This window comes from Salvelinus sp. IW2-2015, unplaced genomic scaffold (assembly GCF_002910315.2).
Source record: "Salvelinus sp. IW2-2015 unplaced genomic scaffold, ASM291031v2 Un_scaffold1783, whole genome shotgun sequence".
In the NCBI taxonomy this organism is placed as follows: Eukaryota; Metazoa; Chordata; class Actinopteri; order Salmoniformes; family Salmonidae; genus Salvelinus; species Salvelinus sp. IW2-2015.
Genome location: NW_019943158.1, coordinates 27,180 through 45,826, shown reverse-complemented (window position 1 = coordinate 45,826; position 18,647 = coordinate 27,180). Strand labels below are relative to the sequence as shown.

General features: G+C 41.2%; 1 protein-coding gene across 1 annotated transcript in view; it reads right to left on the bottom strand.

Moving 5' to 3' along the window:
• The window catches only part of LOC112071954 (stromal interaction molecule 2-like), a 95,422-nt gene extending 77,055 nt beyond the window's left edge, over positions 1-18,367 (bottom strand). Inside the window, 1 exon segment of the mRNA XM_070439579.1 lies at positions 16,793-18,367. Within this exon segment, the coding sequence (XP_070295680.1) occupies positions 16,793-16,925 (133 nt within the window). The 5' untranslated portion in view covers positions 16,926-18,367.
• Between the last annotated feature and the right edge of the window lie 280 nt (positions 18,368-18,647).

Sequence of the window (18,647 nt, the reverse complement as noted above, 5' to 3'; positions counted from 1 at the left end):
CACATACACATGGTTAGCAGATGGTTAATGGTCACATACACATGGTTAGCAGATGTATAATGGTCAACATACACAATGGTTAGCAGATGTTAATGGTCACATCACATGGTTAGCAGATGTTAATGGTCACATACACATGGTTAGCAGGATGTTAATGGTCACATACACATGGTTAGCAAGATGTTAATGGTCACATACACATGGTTAGCAGATGTTAATGGTCACATACACATGGTTAGCAATGTTAATGGTCACATACACATGGTTTAGCAGATGTTAATGCGTTCACATACACATGGTTAGCAGAGTGTAATGGTCACATACACATGGTTAGCAATGTTAATGGTCACATACACATGGTTAGCAGATGTTAATGGTCACATACACATGGTTAGCAGATGTTAATGGTCACATACACATGGTTAGCAGATGTTAATGGTCACATACACATGGTTAGCAGATGTTAATGGTCACATACACATGGTTAGCAGATGTTTTAATGGTCACATACACATGGTTAGCAGATGTTAATGGTCACATACACATGGTTAGCAGATGTTAATGGTCACATACACATGGTTAGCAGAATGTTAATGGTCACATACACATGGTTAGCAGATGTAATGGTCACATACACATGGTTAGCAGATGTTAATGGTCACATACACATGGTTAGCAGATGTTAATTGTCACATACACATGGTTAGCAGATGTTAATGGTCACATACACATGGTTAGCAGATGTTAATGTCACATACACATGGTTAATAACCAGTAGTATCTACCAGGAATAATGAATCATAACCAGTAGTATCTACCGGGAATAATGAATCATAACCAGTAGTATATCACACGAATAAAGAAACAGCATGATAGATGTTTGTTAAATCTATGAATTATGTATGACCCACTGGAGTCTTTGCCACTCAAAATATTTTTTTAACACAATATTTTGATATGATTTATATGAATCGGGTCATGAACATATATATAGGACATTGAAATGAACAAGGGAGAGGTTAAAACGTAGGCTAGTCTGGCATAATCTTATTCTCACACTTTACAATAACTCTGTTGCAGTGGTCTTAGGTAGTCTCCGTTTCGGCTATTCCCTCTCATAGCGACACTGCTGCCCAGTTGAATAGCTTGTGATCTCCATGCAGCGCCATGCGCCTTCAGGAAAGCCCCCCTCAGTCTCAAAAGCATAAGGCGTGCAGTAAGAAGTGAATGTGTAAGTGTTCATTCATAGGGTTTGTACGTTTACAGATGTAATTTAACGTTTCATGTTTCAAGCATGGTTTTCCTTACGATCCTAACAATTTACATATGGATTTTCTTACGATCCTAACGATACGTACGTTCAACCTTTTGGCAGCTATCTGGCTCCATAAGAAATGCACACGTTTTGTGCTCTTGTAGGAAGCAAAATCACTCCCCCATTGCTGACTACAAATTACCTATAACTGGGCTAATAATTCACTCACTCGCAAAGGATATGAGCACAAGTGCACATGGCACTTCATGAAGCTCTCGCTTTCTCAGTCTGTGTAGAGCACATGCCTGAGTGGTGCCAGTCAATGCATTCTGCCTACAACAAAAATCTCTTGTATAGTTAGTTTTGCATTCTAAGTCTTGCATAGTTCATTTAGTTTCAGTACGTTGCATTGAAAGTGRCTAATATTGCGTTGATTCAATCGCAATTTCCACAGTGAAGGGAAACGTTGATAGTCTTAACAGGGAAATCTCGAGAACGTTGAGAGGAGTCCAATCTCGTGGTTCTCTGCAMGCGTTGATATTGCTTCTGCACAGCAGTCCCGGGGAGCTGCACGCCCACGCAAGCGTGCAGCTTAGAGGGAACATTGGTTATAAATACACCCTGGTTTCATTGGGCCTGGAGTCTGTCCCTAATAGGGCGGCTCTCTACCCCTGAAGCCCCTGATGGAGATCACACCCAGCTGCCTAGGGTCAGCAGAACAGTCTGACGGAGTGACGTGAAACTCTGGGCCTGTGTCACAGTCCCACCAACCGTACCTAAGAGAACTCTCAATGGATGGACTCTGTGGTCAGGGCAGGGTTACAGTATGCAATCTTGTCATTTAGCAGATAACCCTTATCCAGAGTGACTAACAATAAGTGCATTCAGTATGGAAATTGAGACAAGGGGTTGTTCAAGACATTAGTTTGGAGAAGGAATCTCTGTTTAATGTTTCAAAGTTATTGAGTTGGTGGCTTGACTGTTGAGTTCTTTGGCGAGGTCCGTTTTTTTATGGATTTGATATCATTGTACGGTTGAACTGAATGTTCATTCCGTTTGAAGTGTTAGTTTCCTCTGGATGGATCACTTGAGAACTGTGTTCCTCTCTGTAGAGACAGAATGGGTTAGTTTGTTCAAACACTAAAGGAGCTTATACATAGAGCCACAGAATTGTGAGGCGGTCCACTTTCGACGGCCACGCTGTCACGCGGAACCCTGAAATTCACCCCTGACTCCTGACCTTGCAGCAGCAGATAATACCTGGTTTTGGTCAAAAAAGAAAAACTAAAGAAACAAAGAACTAAATGAGAGTCCCTAAAATGTAAATCCTGATTCCAATTCCTTCCACCAAACTTCCGAGTCCGAGTCAACAAGCTCTAGGGGAGAGGCAAATGTTCACTTTCCTTTCAAACAAATCACCTCATTATTTCCCGCTCTGTTCAGAGAGATAACCATATCAATGCTGAGATGGACGCTGTGCACTTAGCTTCATAACAGAGCAATAGAGAGAGTGGGTTTTCTCCAAACTCACAGGCTTTTAGTGGGCTCTTACTAACAACGTTGAGGGACGAACACTGTAAAAATAGCCAAAAAAATATTTCAGCCTCTTCAAAATGTTATAAACATCCATCTATGAGTAACCCACTCATAAAACCTGTTACAGTAAAGACAGGAGTTTCTCGGAGTCCAATGAAAAGTTACTTCTCTCTTAAGGACTGTCATCTTCCAGACATCATTTCAGAACACTGTGTTCCACTCTGGGAGAAAGAGGCAAGGGCTTTGTTGAAACACTAAACAAGTTAAATAAACAGCGGCATTTCATTCAAATGTCAGGAAGTCCACATAGACATGTGGTGTTTCTCAAAATGCATACTACCGTACGCAAATTGCAGCATCGAGTCCAAATCAAAGTATGTGAAAAGGAGCACGGAGGGCACTTGTCGAATGTGTACTCTGTTTGTACACATTTGGAATCATGYGTCGATGCAAGCTTCAACATGATGTATGCAAAGAAATATGACTCAACCACGTAAAAAAATTACGCACAATTTCTTAAAATCAATGGCAGTTATTATTTGAGCTAAAGCGAGAGAAAATACACTCGGACCTCAAAATGAAATGTTGCCTATTCACATCTCATATGTTGCCTGTCTACAATATTTTATCTTGATACGTTAATAAATACATTCCGTGTTAATTTTGGCATGTTTACCTGCCTACGTACCGTAGATAGCAAGTCCATAATAAGTCAATAGGGATAACTGGCTAGCTACTAGCACTTTCCGTTAGCCACAAAGAATTGATAGCTAGCTACCTACGAATAATTGACATCCATCTTGCATAATATTCGTTTTAGTGTCATTTTTGCCTGTTTAACTAGCTGGTTAGCTACATAACGATTCACATATAGCTAACTGATAGTTATGAAGTAAAAGAGTTGCTTTGTGTACATGTTGTTTTGTTTCCGCCATTGCTGTCGTGGCGGGAAGACGGTTCAGTGAATGTGTCATGAGTGAGCTAATACAGTAGGGGAAGTGGGAGTGCTTCTCAAATGTATTGTTTTATGTATTCTCCACACACTCGTCCTCACAAGAACGTACTCAAGATAACGCGGTTGACCACTTTTGAGAAACACCCATTGTCACTCAAGCAAGCCCCAGCCACCAACCTTAGAGATTCAAATCACCCCCTTATACATCCTCTCTCCTCTTATCTGAAGGTACTGTACAGTATATGCTCATTAGACGACAAGTTTCACCATAAACTTCATACATTTTCTGAGTTGGGAGGTTTTCTCATATAACAAGTTGTTAGAGCTAGACAGTTGTGGAACTTTGATATAACAACCACATTCATTCAGCAGGTGCAGCATGAGCTACCCACCACTATCCTATATGAACATCCCAGAAAGGCCTCTTTACACTGACCAACCACAGAAAACCACTCTGGTCAACCATAACAACGACCGAGTGGTAAGACATGTCAGTCGGCCCCACCACGTATAAAAGCACATGAGCTTAGCTCCGTGACATATCCTCTAACCTCGCTTGGTCTGACGGTCCATGTGATCATTAGTTCTAGCACACTAGTAACCCTAATAATAACCACATCAGGCATCAATTCTCAACCATCTTAGTTTCCTTGAACTGCGAAACATCACAGGGGAAAAACATCACCAGATTCACAGGGAATGCGTTACAAAAAAAGGTTGAAGAAGCAATAATGCAATCCGCAGCTTCAGACTACTGGTCAAGCATAGATAACCGATACTGTTTTCTGGTTGCCGGGGTGGGATTGGCATGGGGTGTGAGGGGTCCGTGGGTATTCTAGTCAAGGCTCATCCTATATAAACTACTGCTGTACGCACCTTTTCTATTCATATACTGGCAACACACACCCTTACATATATTACGGACTCCTTGCTCGTTCTGATATTTATTCATGTCTATTTATATTTTGGGGGTTTCTCGTCAATGATCATCCTATTTGCCTTCAGAAAGTATTTATACCCCTTGACTTATTCCACATATTGTTGTGTTACAGSCTGATTTTAAAATGGATTACATTGACTTTTTCTTCTACACACAATACCCCATCGTGACAAAATGAAAACGTGTTTTTAGAAATGTTTGCAAATGTATTGAAAATGACATACAGAAATATCTCACTTACATAAGTATTCACACCCCTAAGGCAATACATGTTAGAATCAGCGACTACAGCTGTGAGTCTTTCTGGGTAAGTCTAAGAGTAATATTTGCATACGATTCTTTTAAAAATACTTCAAGCTTTGTTAAGTTGGTTGTCGATCATTGCTAGACAGCCATTTTCAAGTCTTGTCATTGATTTTCACGCAGATTTAAGACACAACTGTAACTTGGCCACTCAGGAACATTCTTCTTGTTAAGCAACACCAGTGTAGATTTGGCCTTGTGTTTTAGGTTATTGTCCTGCTGAAAAGGTGAATTAWTCTCCCAGTGTCTGGTGGAAAGCAGACTGAAACAGGTTTTCCCCTCTAAGATTTTGCCTGTGATTAGCTCCATTCAGTTTCTTTTTTATCCTGAAAACTCCCAGTTCTTGACGATTACAAGCATACCCATAACATGATGCAGCCACCACTATGCTTTAAATATGGTACTCAGTAATGTGTTGGGGGGAAATCCAAAACATAACACTTTGTATTCCAGACAAAAAGTTAATTGCTTTGCCACATTTTCGTGCAGTATTGCTTCAGTGCCTTGTTGTAAACAGGATGCATGTTCTGGAATATTGTTCTATTCTGTACAGGCTTCCTTCTTTCCACTCTGTCATTTAGGTTAGTATTCTGTAGCAACTACAATGTTGTTGATCCATCATCAGTTGTCTCCTATCACAGCCATTAAACTCTGTAATTGTTGACCTCATTGACCTCATGGTGAAATCCCTGAGCGGTTTCCTTCCTCTCCGTCAACTGAGTTAAGAAGGACGCCTGTACCTTGTAGTGACTGGGTGTATTAATATACACCATCCAAAGTGTCATTAATAACGTCACAATGCTCAAAGGGAAATTCAATGTCTGCTTTTTTTTTTTTTTTTGGGTTTTTACATCCCTTTACTAGATCTGTGTGTATTAGGTAGTTGTGGAATTGTTAGATATTACTTGTTAGATATTGCTGCACTGTCGGAACTAGAAGCACAAGCATTTCGCTACACTCGCAATAACATCTGCTAACCATGTGTTTGTGAAAAATAACATTTGATTTGATGGTTTAACCAGTGTATGAAATTCACTGCTCAACTGAGGGACCTTATAGATATTTGTATGTGTGGGGTACAGCTGTGAGATAGTCATTGAAAAAAATCATGTTAAACACTATTATTGCACGCAACTTATTATGTAACTTGTTAAGCACATTCTTACTCTTGAACTTATTTAGAGTTGCCATAACAAAAGAGTTGAATACTTATTCACTCAAGACATTTCATATAACTACTGTCTATACACACCATCCTATATAACTACCGTCTATACACACACCATCCTATATAACTACTGTCTATACACACCATCCTATATAACTACCGTCTATACTGTCTATACACCATCCTATATAACTACCGTCCATACCAACACCAATCCTTATAATAGCCGTCTATACACACACACATCCTATATAACTCCGTCCATACACACACCCCCCCCCCCCCCCCGCCCCCCCACCCATCCTATATAACTACCGTCTATACACACCATCCTATATAACTACCGTCCATACACACATCATCCTATATAACTACTGTCAGACACACCATCCTATTATAACTACTGTCTATACACACACCATTTCTATTCATACTGTCCATAACGTCTATACACATCATATACTGTACATATATTTATATTCGGACTATTACATATTTCTTAATTACTTTATTTTTATTGTTGGGATCTGCGTGTATTGTTTTGTGTGGTTGGCGACAGGAAGGAACACACGCATTTCGCTACACGAGCGATAACATCTGCTAAATGTGGTACGCGACTAATACATTTAATTTGACACACACACACGCCACCATCAGCATCACAGGAGGCTGCTGAGGGGAGGCAGCTCATAATAATGGCTGGAACAGAGCGAATGGAATAGAGTCAAACCATGTGTTTGATGTATTTGATAGGATTCCACTTCAGCCATTACCATGAGTCTGTCCTCCCTAATCAAAGTGTCACCAACCTCTGTGGTCAGTACAAGGCCCATGGGAGGAAAAGCGGACAGCCTCCTGAAAAGTGGACAGCCCTCCTGAAAAGCGGACAGCCCTCCTGAAAAGCGGACAGCCCTCTGAAAAGCGGACAGCCCTCCTGAAAAGCGGACAGCCTCCTGAAAAGGGACGCTCCTGAAAAGCGGACAGCCCTCCTGAAAGCGACAGCCTCCTGAAAAGCGGACAGCCCTCCTGACTCCTATGCTGTAAGAAATCCTTTCACAGCTGATGTGGAAAAGGCAAGCATGCTTTCACCTTAATTAAAGAATCACTTTATTTTAAGGCCATGGTTTTGTCTTTTAAACAGATGTAAATGATTTATTTCACAAATAGCTTAAACAGATATTACAGAGGAGAGATGTTTTGAAAACTTTTGAGACTGGGTTTATAGGCTTATCTTTCAAGTGTGAGTAAACCTTTTTTTTTTTTTTTTTTTTTTACAAATTTCATGTCCTAGTTTTAATTTGAATAATAATTCTCCATAAATATTTAAACTGTCGGAAGTGGCAGTTCTGCAGAAATGAGTGTCTTTCATCTCTTATTTCATCACAGATCATTGTCAACTAACAGCCAATAAGGAAAAATCTAGAAGAGAGTTTATCTGGGCAGGTAACCTCCTGTACTTCAGCTAATACCCAGCTGAGTAAACAAGTCACTATATGTAAATATGAGTTATGCAAGTCACATAAAGTGAGCCTTGTTTATGGAGGCCTCGTCTATTTGCGCTGGATAAGGATGACAGGAGAAGCATGCCTACTGTCGAACTCATTATTCAACCACACTGGGTCTGTCTGTGTCGTAGGTCTACAACCATACTGCTTAGAACAACCCACAATATTTCACAGGGGACTGAACACTTTCAAACAAATATTTACTCCGATTTTTTTGAAAGCTGTGTGGCAAGCCAGTGTACTTTCAATAGGACCTGACAACCTTCATACATTCAGTGGAAGAGCACTTGATGCTTGTCGGACTTTATTTTGACATGGCTCCAAATACGGCTCCATTTCACTTATGATGCTGTTCAGGGTGTACTTAATGAACGTTAGAGACTTCCACAGACCACTTCTATCACGATTCAAAATCATGTGCAAAAGAGAACCCAGTGAGCACGTTTCATCTATAAGAGAAACCCAGTGAGCACGTTTCATCTATAAGAGATACCCAGTGAGCACGTTTCATCTATAAGAGAAACCCAGTGAGCACGTTTCATCTATAAGAAATACCCAGTGAGCACGTTTCATCTATAAGAGAACCCAGTGAGCAGTTTCATCTATAAGAGAAACCCAGTGAGCACGTTTCATCTATAAGAGAAACCAGTGAGCACGTTTCATCTATAAGAGAACCCAGTGAGCACTGTTTCAATCTATAAGAGATACCCAGTGAGCACGTTTCATCTATAAGAGAAACCCAGTGAGCGTTTCATCTATAAAGAGAAACCCAGTGAGCACGTTTCATCTATAGAGATACCCAGTGAGGCACGTTTCATCTATAAGAGCACGCCAGTGAGCGCGTTTCATGCTATAAGAGAAACCCAGTGAGCACGTTACATCTATAAGAGATACCGCAGGGCACGTTCTCATCTATAAGAGATACCCAGTGAGCACGTTTCACTATAAAGATACCCAGTAGCACAGTTTTCATCTATAAGAATTACCATGAGTGCACGTTTTCATCTATACGAGATACCTAAGTGAGCACGTTTTCACTCTATAAGAGAAACCCAGGCAGTTAGTTATAGGACCACGTAGAGTATTCATCTACTAAGAGATACCCAGTGAGCACGTTATCTATAAGAGATAACCCTAGTGAGCCGTCTTCAATCTATAAGAGAGATACCCAGTTGGCACGTTCTCATCTATAAAGAGATACCCAGTGAGCACGTTTCATCTTATATGAAGCAGATACCAGTGAGCAGTCATCTAAGGTGTAGGTTTCATTATAAGAGATTACCCCAGTGGGCACGCTTTCATTCTTATAGAGATACCCAGTTGAGCACGTTTCATCTATAAAGAACCCAGTAGCACGTTTCATCTATAAGAGATACCCAGTGAGCACGTTTCATCTATAAGAGAAACCCAGTGAGCACGTTTCAATCTATAAGAGAAACCCACGTGAGCACGTTTCATCTATAAGAGAAATACCCAGTGAGCACGTTTCATCTAATAAGAGAAACCCAGTGAGCCACGTTTATCTATAAGAGATACCCAGTGAGCACGTTTCATCTATAAGAGAACCCAAGTGGAGCACGTTTCAGTCTATAAGAGATACCCAGTGAGCTACGTTTCATCTATGAGAGAACCCAGTGGAGCCACGTTTCATCTATAAGAGAAACCCAATGAGCACGTTTTCATCTATAAGTAGTTACTACCTAATCTGCCTTCCCACTTACATAAAGACGTGTGTGAAAGTGACAGGGTGCCCATCCCAGTAGAACGGCCTTTTGTTTAAGCTGGCTGCGTGTCCCTCACTGATCCTACAGGCTCCTGTCCTGCGAGGGCGTAAACCAAACCCCATCATCACACCACTGTAAAACCCAATCCAGACCTGATACTGGGTTACCAGCCATGTTCCCTCTATTTTTTCCCGGTACTGAGCAAATTTCAGGTCTGCTGAGCACAAACTTCAACGTTGAGAAAATTCTGTGCAACTTCCAGCGCACGTTTACTGTGAACACTGAGGCTGTACCCTTACTTACGTGATAACAGTTATTACATGTGTTAATACTGAGCTTAGTAGCCGCTTAAGTTACAGTTTTTATGTGAGCACTGAGGCTGTTACCCACTTTAAGTTACAGTTTTACTGTGAACACTGAGGCTGTAGCCCGCACTTTAAGTTTACAGTTTTACTGTGAACACTGAGGCTGTACCCACTTTAAGTTACAGTTGACTGTGAACACTGAGGCTGTACCCACTTTAAGTTACAGTTTGACTGTGAACACTGAGGCTGTACCCGCTTTAAGTTAGTTTTACTGTGAGACACTGAGGCTGTACCCGCTTTAAGTTAGTTTTACTGTGACACTGAGGCTGTACCCGCTTTTAAGTAGTTTTAAACAGTGGCCAAGTAGGTTACTGTGGCTATTTGATCATAATGTAGACCTACCATCAAAAACAATAGACAATGCATACCAATCTGCCCAATTACCTGTTAGGTTTCCATACACCCACTTGTGTTGATCCTCCCACTTATTTCACAATGCCCACTTTCAGACACACTCCACGTATGCAGTTACTCATAACTCCAAAGTCCTGCATGTCATGGGCAAGGAGTTGGCCTGATGGGAAGTTGTGATGTCATCGACCAATAGAGAAGTAAACAAGGTTAAGTAAACCAGGTGTTATATGAGGTGATAAAAGGAAGGAGACCTGAGTGCCACTAACGGTGGATGAAAAGTCTCTGCACTACACCCAACAGCACCCAACCTTTTCCCTGGTAGACAACGTGTATATTCACTTCTTAATCCCCACTGATGCGTATCAAAATAGTGTAATGGAGGTATACGCCATATAAATTAATAAGGCTGATAGAACAGATCAGAATATTTAGCTTAAAAAATGTTGACAAACCATTATTTCTTCACATTTTAAAGGGCAGCAATGTGCACACGGCGGTTTGACTATGTGCAAATGTTCCTAAATGCAAATTGCGGGAAAAAAACACAGTTCTAAAAACACACACAGGAGCGATTTGATGGACAGAGATGGCAATACCCATTAGAAATGTTGACAGATCTAAAGTTCCAACAACTGTCATGGCGAGCTAATATGACTAGGATAATGCCCTTGGCTGCTAGACAATGAAAGAAAGCTGATAAGAAAACCAATACTGGAGAACGCGTATGAGGAAGTGTTCATAAAACATTTCCCTCATCATTTCTAATGGTGTGGTTTTGTCTCAGCTACTGTGAAGCAAGGTAAGACATGCCTCAATGTGAAGTAAAACGTCCAGGTTTCAAACAAATTAGGAACAGGAAAAATATAGAGATGGTAATGATCAACCTAACTGTCTTCTGGTAGATGGAAAGCCTTTACCAAAAAACTTCTCTATGAAATGTTAACTAGCTACAAAGTAGCCTATGCTGACCTGGCAGAATGACATCATGATCATTTGCTTCTATCCGGTGGCCTTTTTTTTTTTTTTTTTTTTTTGCAAACTCCATCTCCATGTGTGCTATAGAAACACTGTGAACCAAACAGTGCTAGGTGCCTGAACACTTGAATTAAAGGGTAACTACACTCAAAAATCTAAATGTCTTAATGCGTTCACACTGCACCTTAGCCCAGGGCTAAGAGCCTCCTTAGCCGTAGGTTAAGGGGGGATTTTAGCCCGGGGCTAAGGGGGGATTTTAGCCCGGGGTTAAGGGGGTATTTTAGCCCGGAGTTAAGGGGGTATTTTAGCCCGAGGCTAAAACAGAGCATGACAATGAATGATGTTCTCTGCTACGACTTCATCACAGTTCCAAACTTAGACTATCGTCTGTTTTTGTTTTTTAACAACAACCTGTATAGGAATCAGAAGGTACCTGGTGCTGCAGCATGCGCTCATTCATTGTCATGCTCTGTTGTGGTATTAAGAAATATTCTGCTTATCTCCAGTCATGTAAAACGACGTAGAATTGAATGAAATGCGTTTATAAAAGTTTTTTTTTCTTTCTCAGACTGCAAATAAGATGATAGATTCATGCAGTGCTTTTATTCTAATGGATATCTTTTCATCCACAACCTTCCATATAATGCTTACAAAATAAAAAACAGTTTCTGAAACTGCATCTCTAAGGCTCTGGTCTGTCCTAGGTGTGATGGTAAACTGCATGCTGCAGCACCAGGTACCTTCTGATTCCTATACAGGTTGTTGTTAAAAAAACAAAAACAGACGATAGTCTAAGTTTGGAACTGTGATGAAGTCGTCTATCAACTGTAAAAATGGAGCTCAACAGAACCAGTTACAACTGAAGTATCTGATCAACAATGAATTCAATAAAAAGCCATTAGTTGTTTAACACAGCAGCCACATATCATCAGGTAGGTCTATATGCAGTAACCTTTTTAATTTGGGAAACTATCATTTTCTAAATTATTCTATTTTATTCCATGATATTGTTGTTACAAAATAGATGTGTTGACTGTGATTAGGTTATGGGGAATATAAGAGCAGCTGCTAGCCTAAATTAACAAACTAGGCATGCATAGCTCACCACATGATCCTCAAACCAAAGACTGCCCAAAGTCTTGTTTCTAAAAGTGAATTCAAATCCACTGTAGAATTAATGTATAGCCTAATAAGGCATTTTTTACATCCTAAATGCTTAATATATAGGCATGTTGAAGTGCTGTTGATGAGTTGTTGAAATCCTGAGTGCTCCTGTCAGCCTGTAGCATGTCACAAATGCGTCACAATTTATTTCTTAAATGACAGAATAAAGCCATGAACAATTCATTTTTGTTCCTTTTCAGGCTACCCGGCTTGATCCTGACTGATTTGGGACCGACCGCCTTATTATTATTTTTTTTACATTGAATAAGAGTAGAAACTCAGAGCTACAAAATAGTATATCATACACTGCAAATGAGGAACAATGGGAACGTAATTCTGCTTTGAAAGTAGATAAACTTGTAACACCACTTTGAGAAAATGGCCCTTGAATATTTTGTTACACCTCAGAGCCTTTCTTTGTCTACACCTATTCGACATCATTCACACCCTCTTAAGCCTTAGCCCCACCCATCTCTTTAAGAATTCCCCTGAGGCCATGTGCTAAACAGAGTGAGTAAGGTAGTGTAGTAAACAACCAAAGATTAAGACTAAAAGTGTTGAAAGTAGTAGCCTACAATAAGGAAAATCTCCAGGTATAAATACACTTGATCTAGTCCTTGGCCTTTGTCCTAATCTGACGTTGGTGCAGGTCACGTTGTTCTTTACATTACCGTCTCCGGTAAACACACACTATCAAATAAAATAATTATTTTTCACATGCACAGGATACAGAAGCTGTAAACGGTATAGTGAAATGGTTACTTSCACATTTGCATAATAGCAATATCAAAAATAAAGTGTCCAGATAAACATATTTTATAATTGTTAGATGATGCTTACCCCGACAAACTTGTCAAAATTGATGGGTCATGTGAAATACATGCTATAGCTAACCGCCCCCCAGCCACATCTAGCTAAGTGGATGGGTCACTATTGTCTAGACCTGTTCACATGTTCATGAAATACAATAGATGGTTGTAATCACCCCCAGACACATCTGGCTAACTTGATGGGTCATGTAATCATCTGGCGAAGTGGAGACTTTTGTTTAGACATGTAGATAGCTAGCTAGCTAAACAATAAACCATAATCCCAACCCATAGCTACAGTACAAACGGATTGTCATAGCTAGCCACATGCATAAAATGCTGTAGTATGAATCAGCAGGTAGCTAAAGCTAACCAACTTGGTTCAATGTTAACTAGCTAGCTAACATTAGGCTATAACTAGCAATGCAAATGTCTTTCTGAGATACTAAYAATATTAGTACAGATGTCATACACGTAATGTTAGCAAGCGAGCCAGCAAGCTAACGTTCGCTAGCTAGGTAACAGTACGCTTTAACTTGCAATAAACACGACTGAGAATTTTTTTAACGTATAATATCTGAAAACGATTCATAGCAGCCTGTCTTTTCCGTTGTTTGTAGCTAGCTACAGCTTGTTTGGACWGTTGTGTCAAGTCACTCTGGTTTACACTGACTGTGTGCAGAAAGTTGTCCATCACAACTTATTCCCACTGATCTTTGTCGATAGCACCTGCTGAATTTAGGGCAGCAATGTTGTTGTTGAGAGCAGTAGCAACACTTTTGCAGTTCTCCGTGGCTAACGTTATATCTTTTTTTTAAAAGCTGCAGTAGCAAGGATTTTCTACAGATACTGAGCAGCTAACGTAATAGACAGAAGCATACTACATGGCAGACCAATCCAGAGAAGGTGTAGGTCTCATCCAATCATGGCTAGCGGGAAGGTTCCTGGCTTTTTCTGTGGCTAAACTAACTAGGCTCGTGATTGAACAATTGTATTCGTATTTACAGATGGCATATTTGTTATTAAGGCACTTGAAATTTCACATGTTCCAGAAGGCATTTCAGCCCAAAAAATGCATTTTGATTTAAAAATATATATATATATAATGCCTCTCCTGTAAAGTAGTGACTTGCAACATACACCTARCTTCTTTAAACAGGTCACATTTAGAGTTAGTATGTTGTTTAATAGCCTATTGAAATGTCAAACATCAATTGATAGTGACAGAATCACAAATTACTTCCCAAACAACGTTTATTTTTTTATGTCTCCTGGGCTATTGAAGGTCCAAATGGCAGAGACAAACTGCACTGGAGTCACACTTTTTTTTTTTTACATTGAACTTTTATTTAACTAGGAACGTCAGTTAAGAACAAATTCTTATTTACAATGATGGCCTACCGGGGAACAGTGGGTTAACTGCCATGTCAGCTCGGGGATTTGATCCAGCAACCTTTAGGTTACTGGCCCAACGCTCTAACCACGAGGCTACCTGCCGCCCCAACGCTCTAACCACGAGGCTACCTGCCGCCCCAACGCTCTAACCACGAGGCTACCTGCCGCCCCAACGCTCTAACCACTAGGCTACCTGCCGCCCCAACGCTCTAACCACTAGGCTACCCGCCGCCCCAACACTCTAACCACTAGGCTACCCGCCGCCCCAACACTCTAACCACGAGGCTACCTGCCGCCGCGCACCGACATTTTACAGCTTGTTTCTAGTTCAAAGCATTGTGAACTAAAGCGTCGTTATAGATCGCTTTATATAATCAGGTCCAATATTTTTTGTTTTATTTTAAGCTAACAAAGGGTAGGCCTATGCTTTTAGACATTTTCTTTAACAAAACCCACAGTACCCTCACATACACCGTTCAATTCAAGCCCTGGTTTTAACTTAACACACTAAGCTCTTCACTGACACGGAGCTAKTGAAAAGGTGCACGGTGATTGAATGAATTGGCTGACAAAGTCCATGGATAGTCGACTATAATGTTGTATATCAAACAGGTAGTCCTACCTCTTCTTAAATAGGAAGAAATGGGCTCCAACACAAAGCCCTCTTGTTGTTAGTAGCATAAAGTCAAATTAAAATGTTTAAATCTTCTCGAATTAGCCTACTTTCAGCACCCATGAACTGTCCATCTCCGCAGCTGCCGCATCATAGTGATGGAAGATGTGTAAATTACTTGAAAATGGCTTATTGTGAGGTCAATAACTCTAATAAATAGCCTCATTATGGGCAACGAAACATATTGTTTTTATTAAAATCAATTCAAGCAGTAGCAAGCTTCCCCCTGGTCCTCCTCATCTTCGCACTCTCCCTCTCAAACTGAACATCAGTAGAACCTCCCCCAAACTCTGCAGCTCGAAGGACAGAAAAAGCTACCTTTTCCTCTGTTTCCATAGCTTTTATATTGACATTTAATTGGATATATCCAAGATAATACTTATTGTATGATTTCGGCCTGAATYCGAAAAGTTGATGCCTCGTTTGTGCACTGCACAGCGTTCTCTGTACAGGGGCGAGATCGAATTTCAAAACATTGTTTCCGAGGTTAGACAGTAACATTTATACAAACCATCACTGTTGGAAATCAAATGCTAATCCAGAAGAGGGGGGAAAATGTGTTAATAACGGTCTTATTGCTTATAACATTGGTGCGAGACAGAGATAGAATGTTGGGTGCATGTTGTGCTTGTCAGTTATCCCAGGGCTTTGGAATATACGTGTGAATCCTTAGCCCAGGGCTTTGGAATATACGTGTGAATCCTTAGCCCAGGGCTAAAGTTTAGTCCAGGGTAAATAAATGTTTGTGTGAACACAGGCTAAACTGGCCCAAGGCCAGTCTAACCCAGGACAAAATAAAATGTTTTACTTTCATGTCAGTTAAGAACAAATTCCTATTTACAATGACGCCTACATCGGCCAAACCCAGACGAAGCAGGACCAATTGTGCGCCGCCCTATGGGACTCCCAATCACGGCCGTTTGTGATACAGCCTGGATTCGAACCAGGGTGTCTGTAGTGAGGCCTCCAGCACTGAGATGCATTGCCTTAGACCGCTGCGCCACTCGGGAGCCCAAGATAGCCTGGGACTAAGAACAACGCAGTGTGAAAATGCCTTTAGAGATGTCTGAGGTGGTTTAAGCATTGTTGTGGACTTAAAACAACAAAGTTGGATGTTCTTTCTATTAAAACAGTGTGACAGAGCAAAAACCTGAAAACAATGGGAAATCCTGTGAATGAGCGGACAGCCGCATTTATCCATTTCAATAGTAGGCCTATACTATTAGCCTATACTATTAGCCTATACTATTAGCCTATACTATTAGCCTATACTATTAGCCTATACTATTAGCCTATACTATTAGCCTATACTATTATCATATACAGTACAGCTTCGGTTGCACTCTTAGAAAAAAGGTGATATCTAGAACCTTATGAAGAACCGTTTTTGTTCCAGGTAGAACCGTTCCAAGCCGGGAGGCCTTTTAGAAATGTTTTGACAAAATGACAGTATACCGACTTCTCCATGCACCACACCACTGGTAGCATCACATTAGCCCGTTACAACCTGATAGCTAGGGGGGGGAAAGGTGACTGCCTACGTAGACACAACTCCCGCTTACCATCAGTCTCTCAGAAGGACTGTGCGTCAGGGTGGCATTATGTGAGAATGCGAAGCGATAAACATGCGTGAATAATCGGTAACAGTGTATCTTGGATTGGCACACTTACCTGTAGTGGCTACAATTGCGGCATTAGAAGCACGGGTCGACAGATCGGTTGAGTAACTGCTTTCCAATCCCAGTACCGCAGAGATGACGAGTCCACGTAGCAATAGAAGCACTGCTTGGTAGAAGTAACTCATTGTGGGGGAAGCCACTAATTATTTTCCGTGTGAAGAGAGAATAAATACAAAAATAATGGCTATTCCGAAATGGAACGCTTTGTCCAAGGATTCCGCCGGGTGTAAAGACTACCCGGAGAATTGCGTTTGGGATATAAATATTCGAATATGTCGAGCCACAAGAATGAAACGTCAGACGACAGTTAGATAAAATGCATCACCTTTAAAAAACCCGCTGTGTTTAGATAAATACCACATATGAATAGATAACAGCGAAATAGACTAGGAGCTGTTGGTGTTTAGAAATGCTCCACTATTTGCATCTATAGGCTATAGATAATGACAATGAATAGGCTAGGCCTATCTAGAAAAGGTATCTAATTCAAGTGTTCGCAACGTCAAAAATTAGGCCATAATACTTCAAAACTCCATCCAAAAATGATAGGCCTGCTCAGGTGCGTGGCATGAAGTAGGCTAGACCTCAAGCGATTCCCCTCATCCGTTACTCAGATCTTATAGAACGATTTAAAGCTAGCTCTGAGACAAACCGGTAGCATACTCTACTTTAAAGTCAACTTCCAAAGAAAAAAGTGCAAATGGGTAGAAGTATGGTATCTTCTATCTGAAAAAACACACGACCAAATAAATTGGCTCTAGCTCGCGGCCAGGAAATAATACGCGGTGTGTCCAACGCGGTTTAAAGTACAATGTATCCGATCCTCATGATTGAATAAAGACAAAATTGTAGCCTATCTGTACTTCCACATACAGTATGAACACACCGGGCCTGCTTTCAGCATATCGAAGACGCAGTCAGGGGTCCACCTCCTCAAATGAAACGTTTTCATCAGCTTCTCTGTCGCCCTATTCCCTCCAGGTTCACCACCGCGTCCACATACGACAGCTGCCCACGACGACGTTTACTCTCTTTTCCTATTCAAAGTTAATGTCAGGTTTCCATTCCTTCGTTTGACAACATCTGTCCGTCTACCTCCCCTGGCGTCGTTTCTCAACTGCTTGCCGGCTGATGCAGAACTGAAGACATGGGGCGGAAGTCGGTCACTTGACATCAGCCACAGCAAATGGATTGAGCGAGTTCGTTTTGCATTGCCCGCTGCCCCGGAATGGTATCTCTCTCTTTAGGACGAATGGAATCGTCCAAAATACGTAAACACGGTTCACCCGGGGCACCGGCCGATTCAAAACGAACTTGCCTATTCTCTCCCTGATGTGTGGAGGAWTTTTTTTTACGTGGGGATGATATGCTAGGCTACATAGTAACAATTTGCCGTGGGGGTTTGGCGGTTACATAGTGTCGTGTTCTGAACACTGCAGAAGCACACGCCAAAGACTCACTTTCCCCCCGGGGCTTGTCCCTATGTTCAACTGCCTTCAAAGCAGAGGAATTTTCAGCAACTTCGTGGGTGTTTTCTCGCCACCTTAACGAGGTTCATCCGCCACTTCCCCTTTTGTTTTGCTTCCCATCGTGCGACACTTATCGAATCAYCCACGGTTTCCTCCTTGCTGAGCGCTGTCATTGGTCAGACTGTCCAACATGGCAGAGTGTGATTGGTTAATCGAGACACCCTTTGCCACTTTTTAACACGCGGGGGAGAAAGCGTTTCGTACATGTATAGATCAAACATGCATTGGCCAGCATTTCTGTAGCCCCGAGCTCTCTAACCCAGTTTTCGGCGAGTCATCCTGTACATTTTCACTCCAACCAAAATCTAGCATACACGA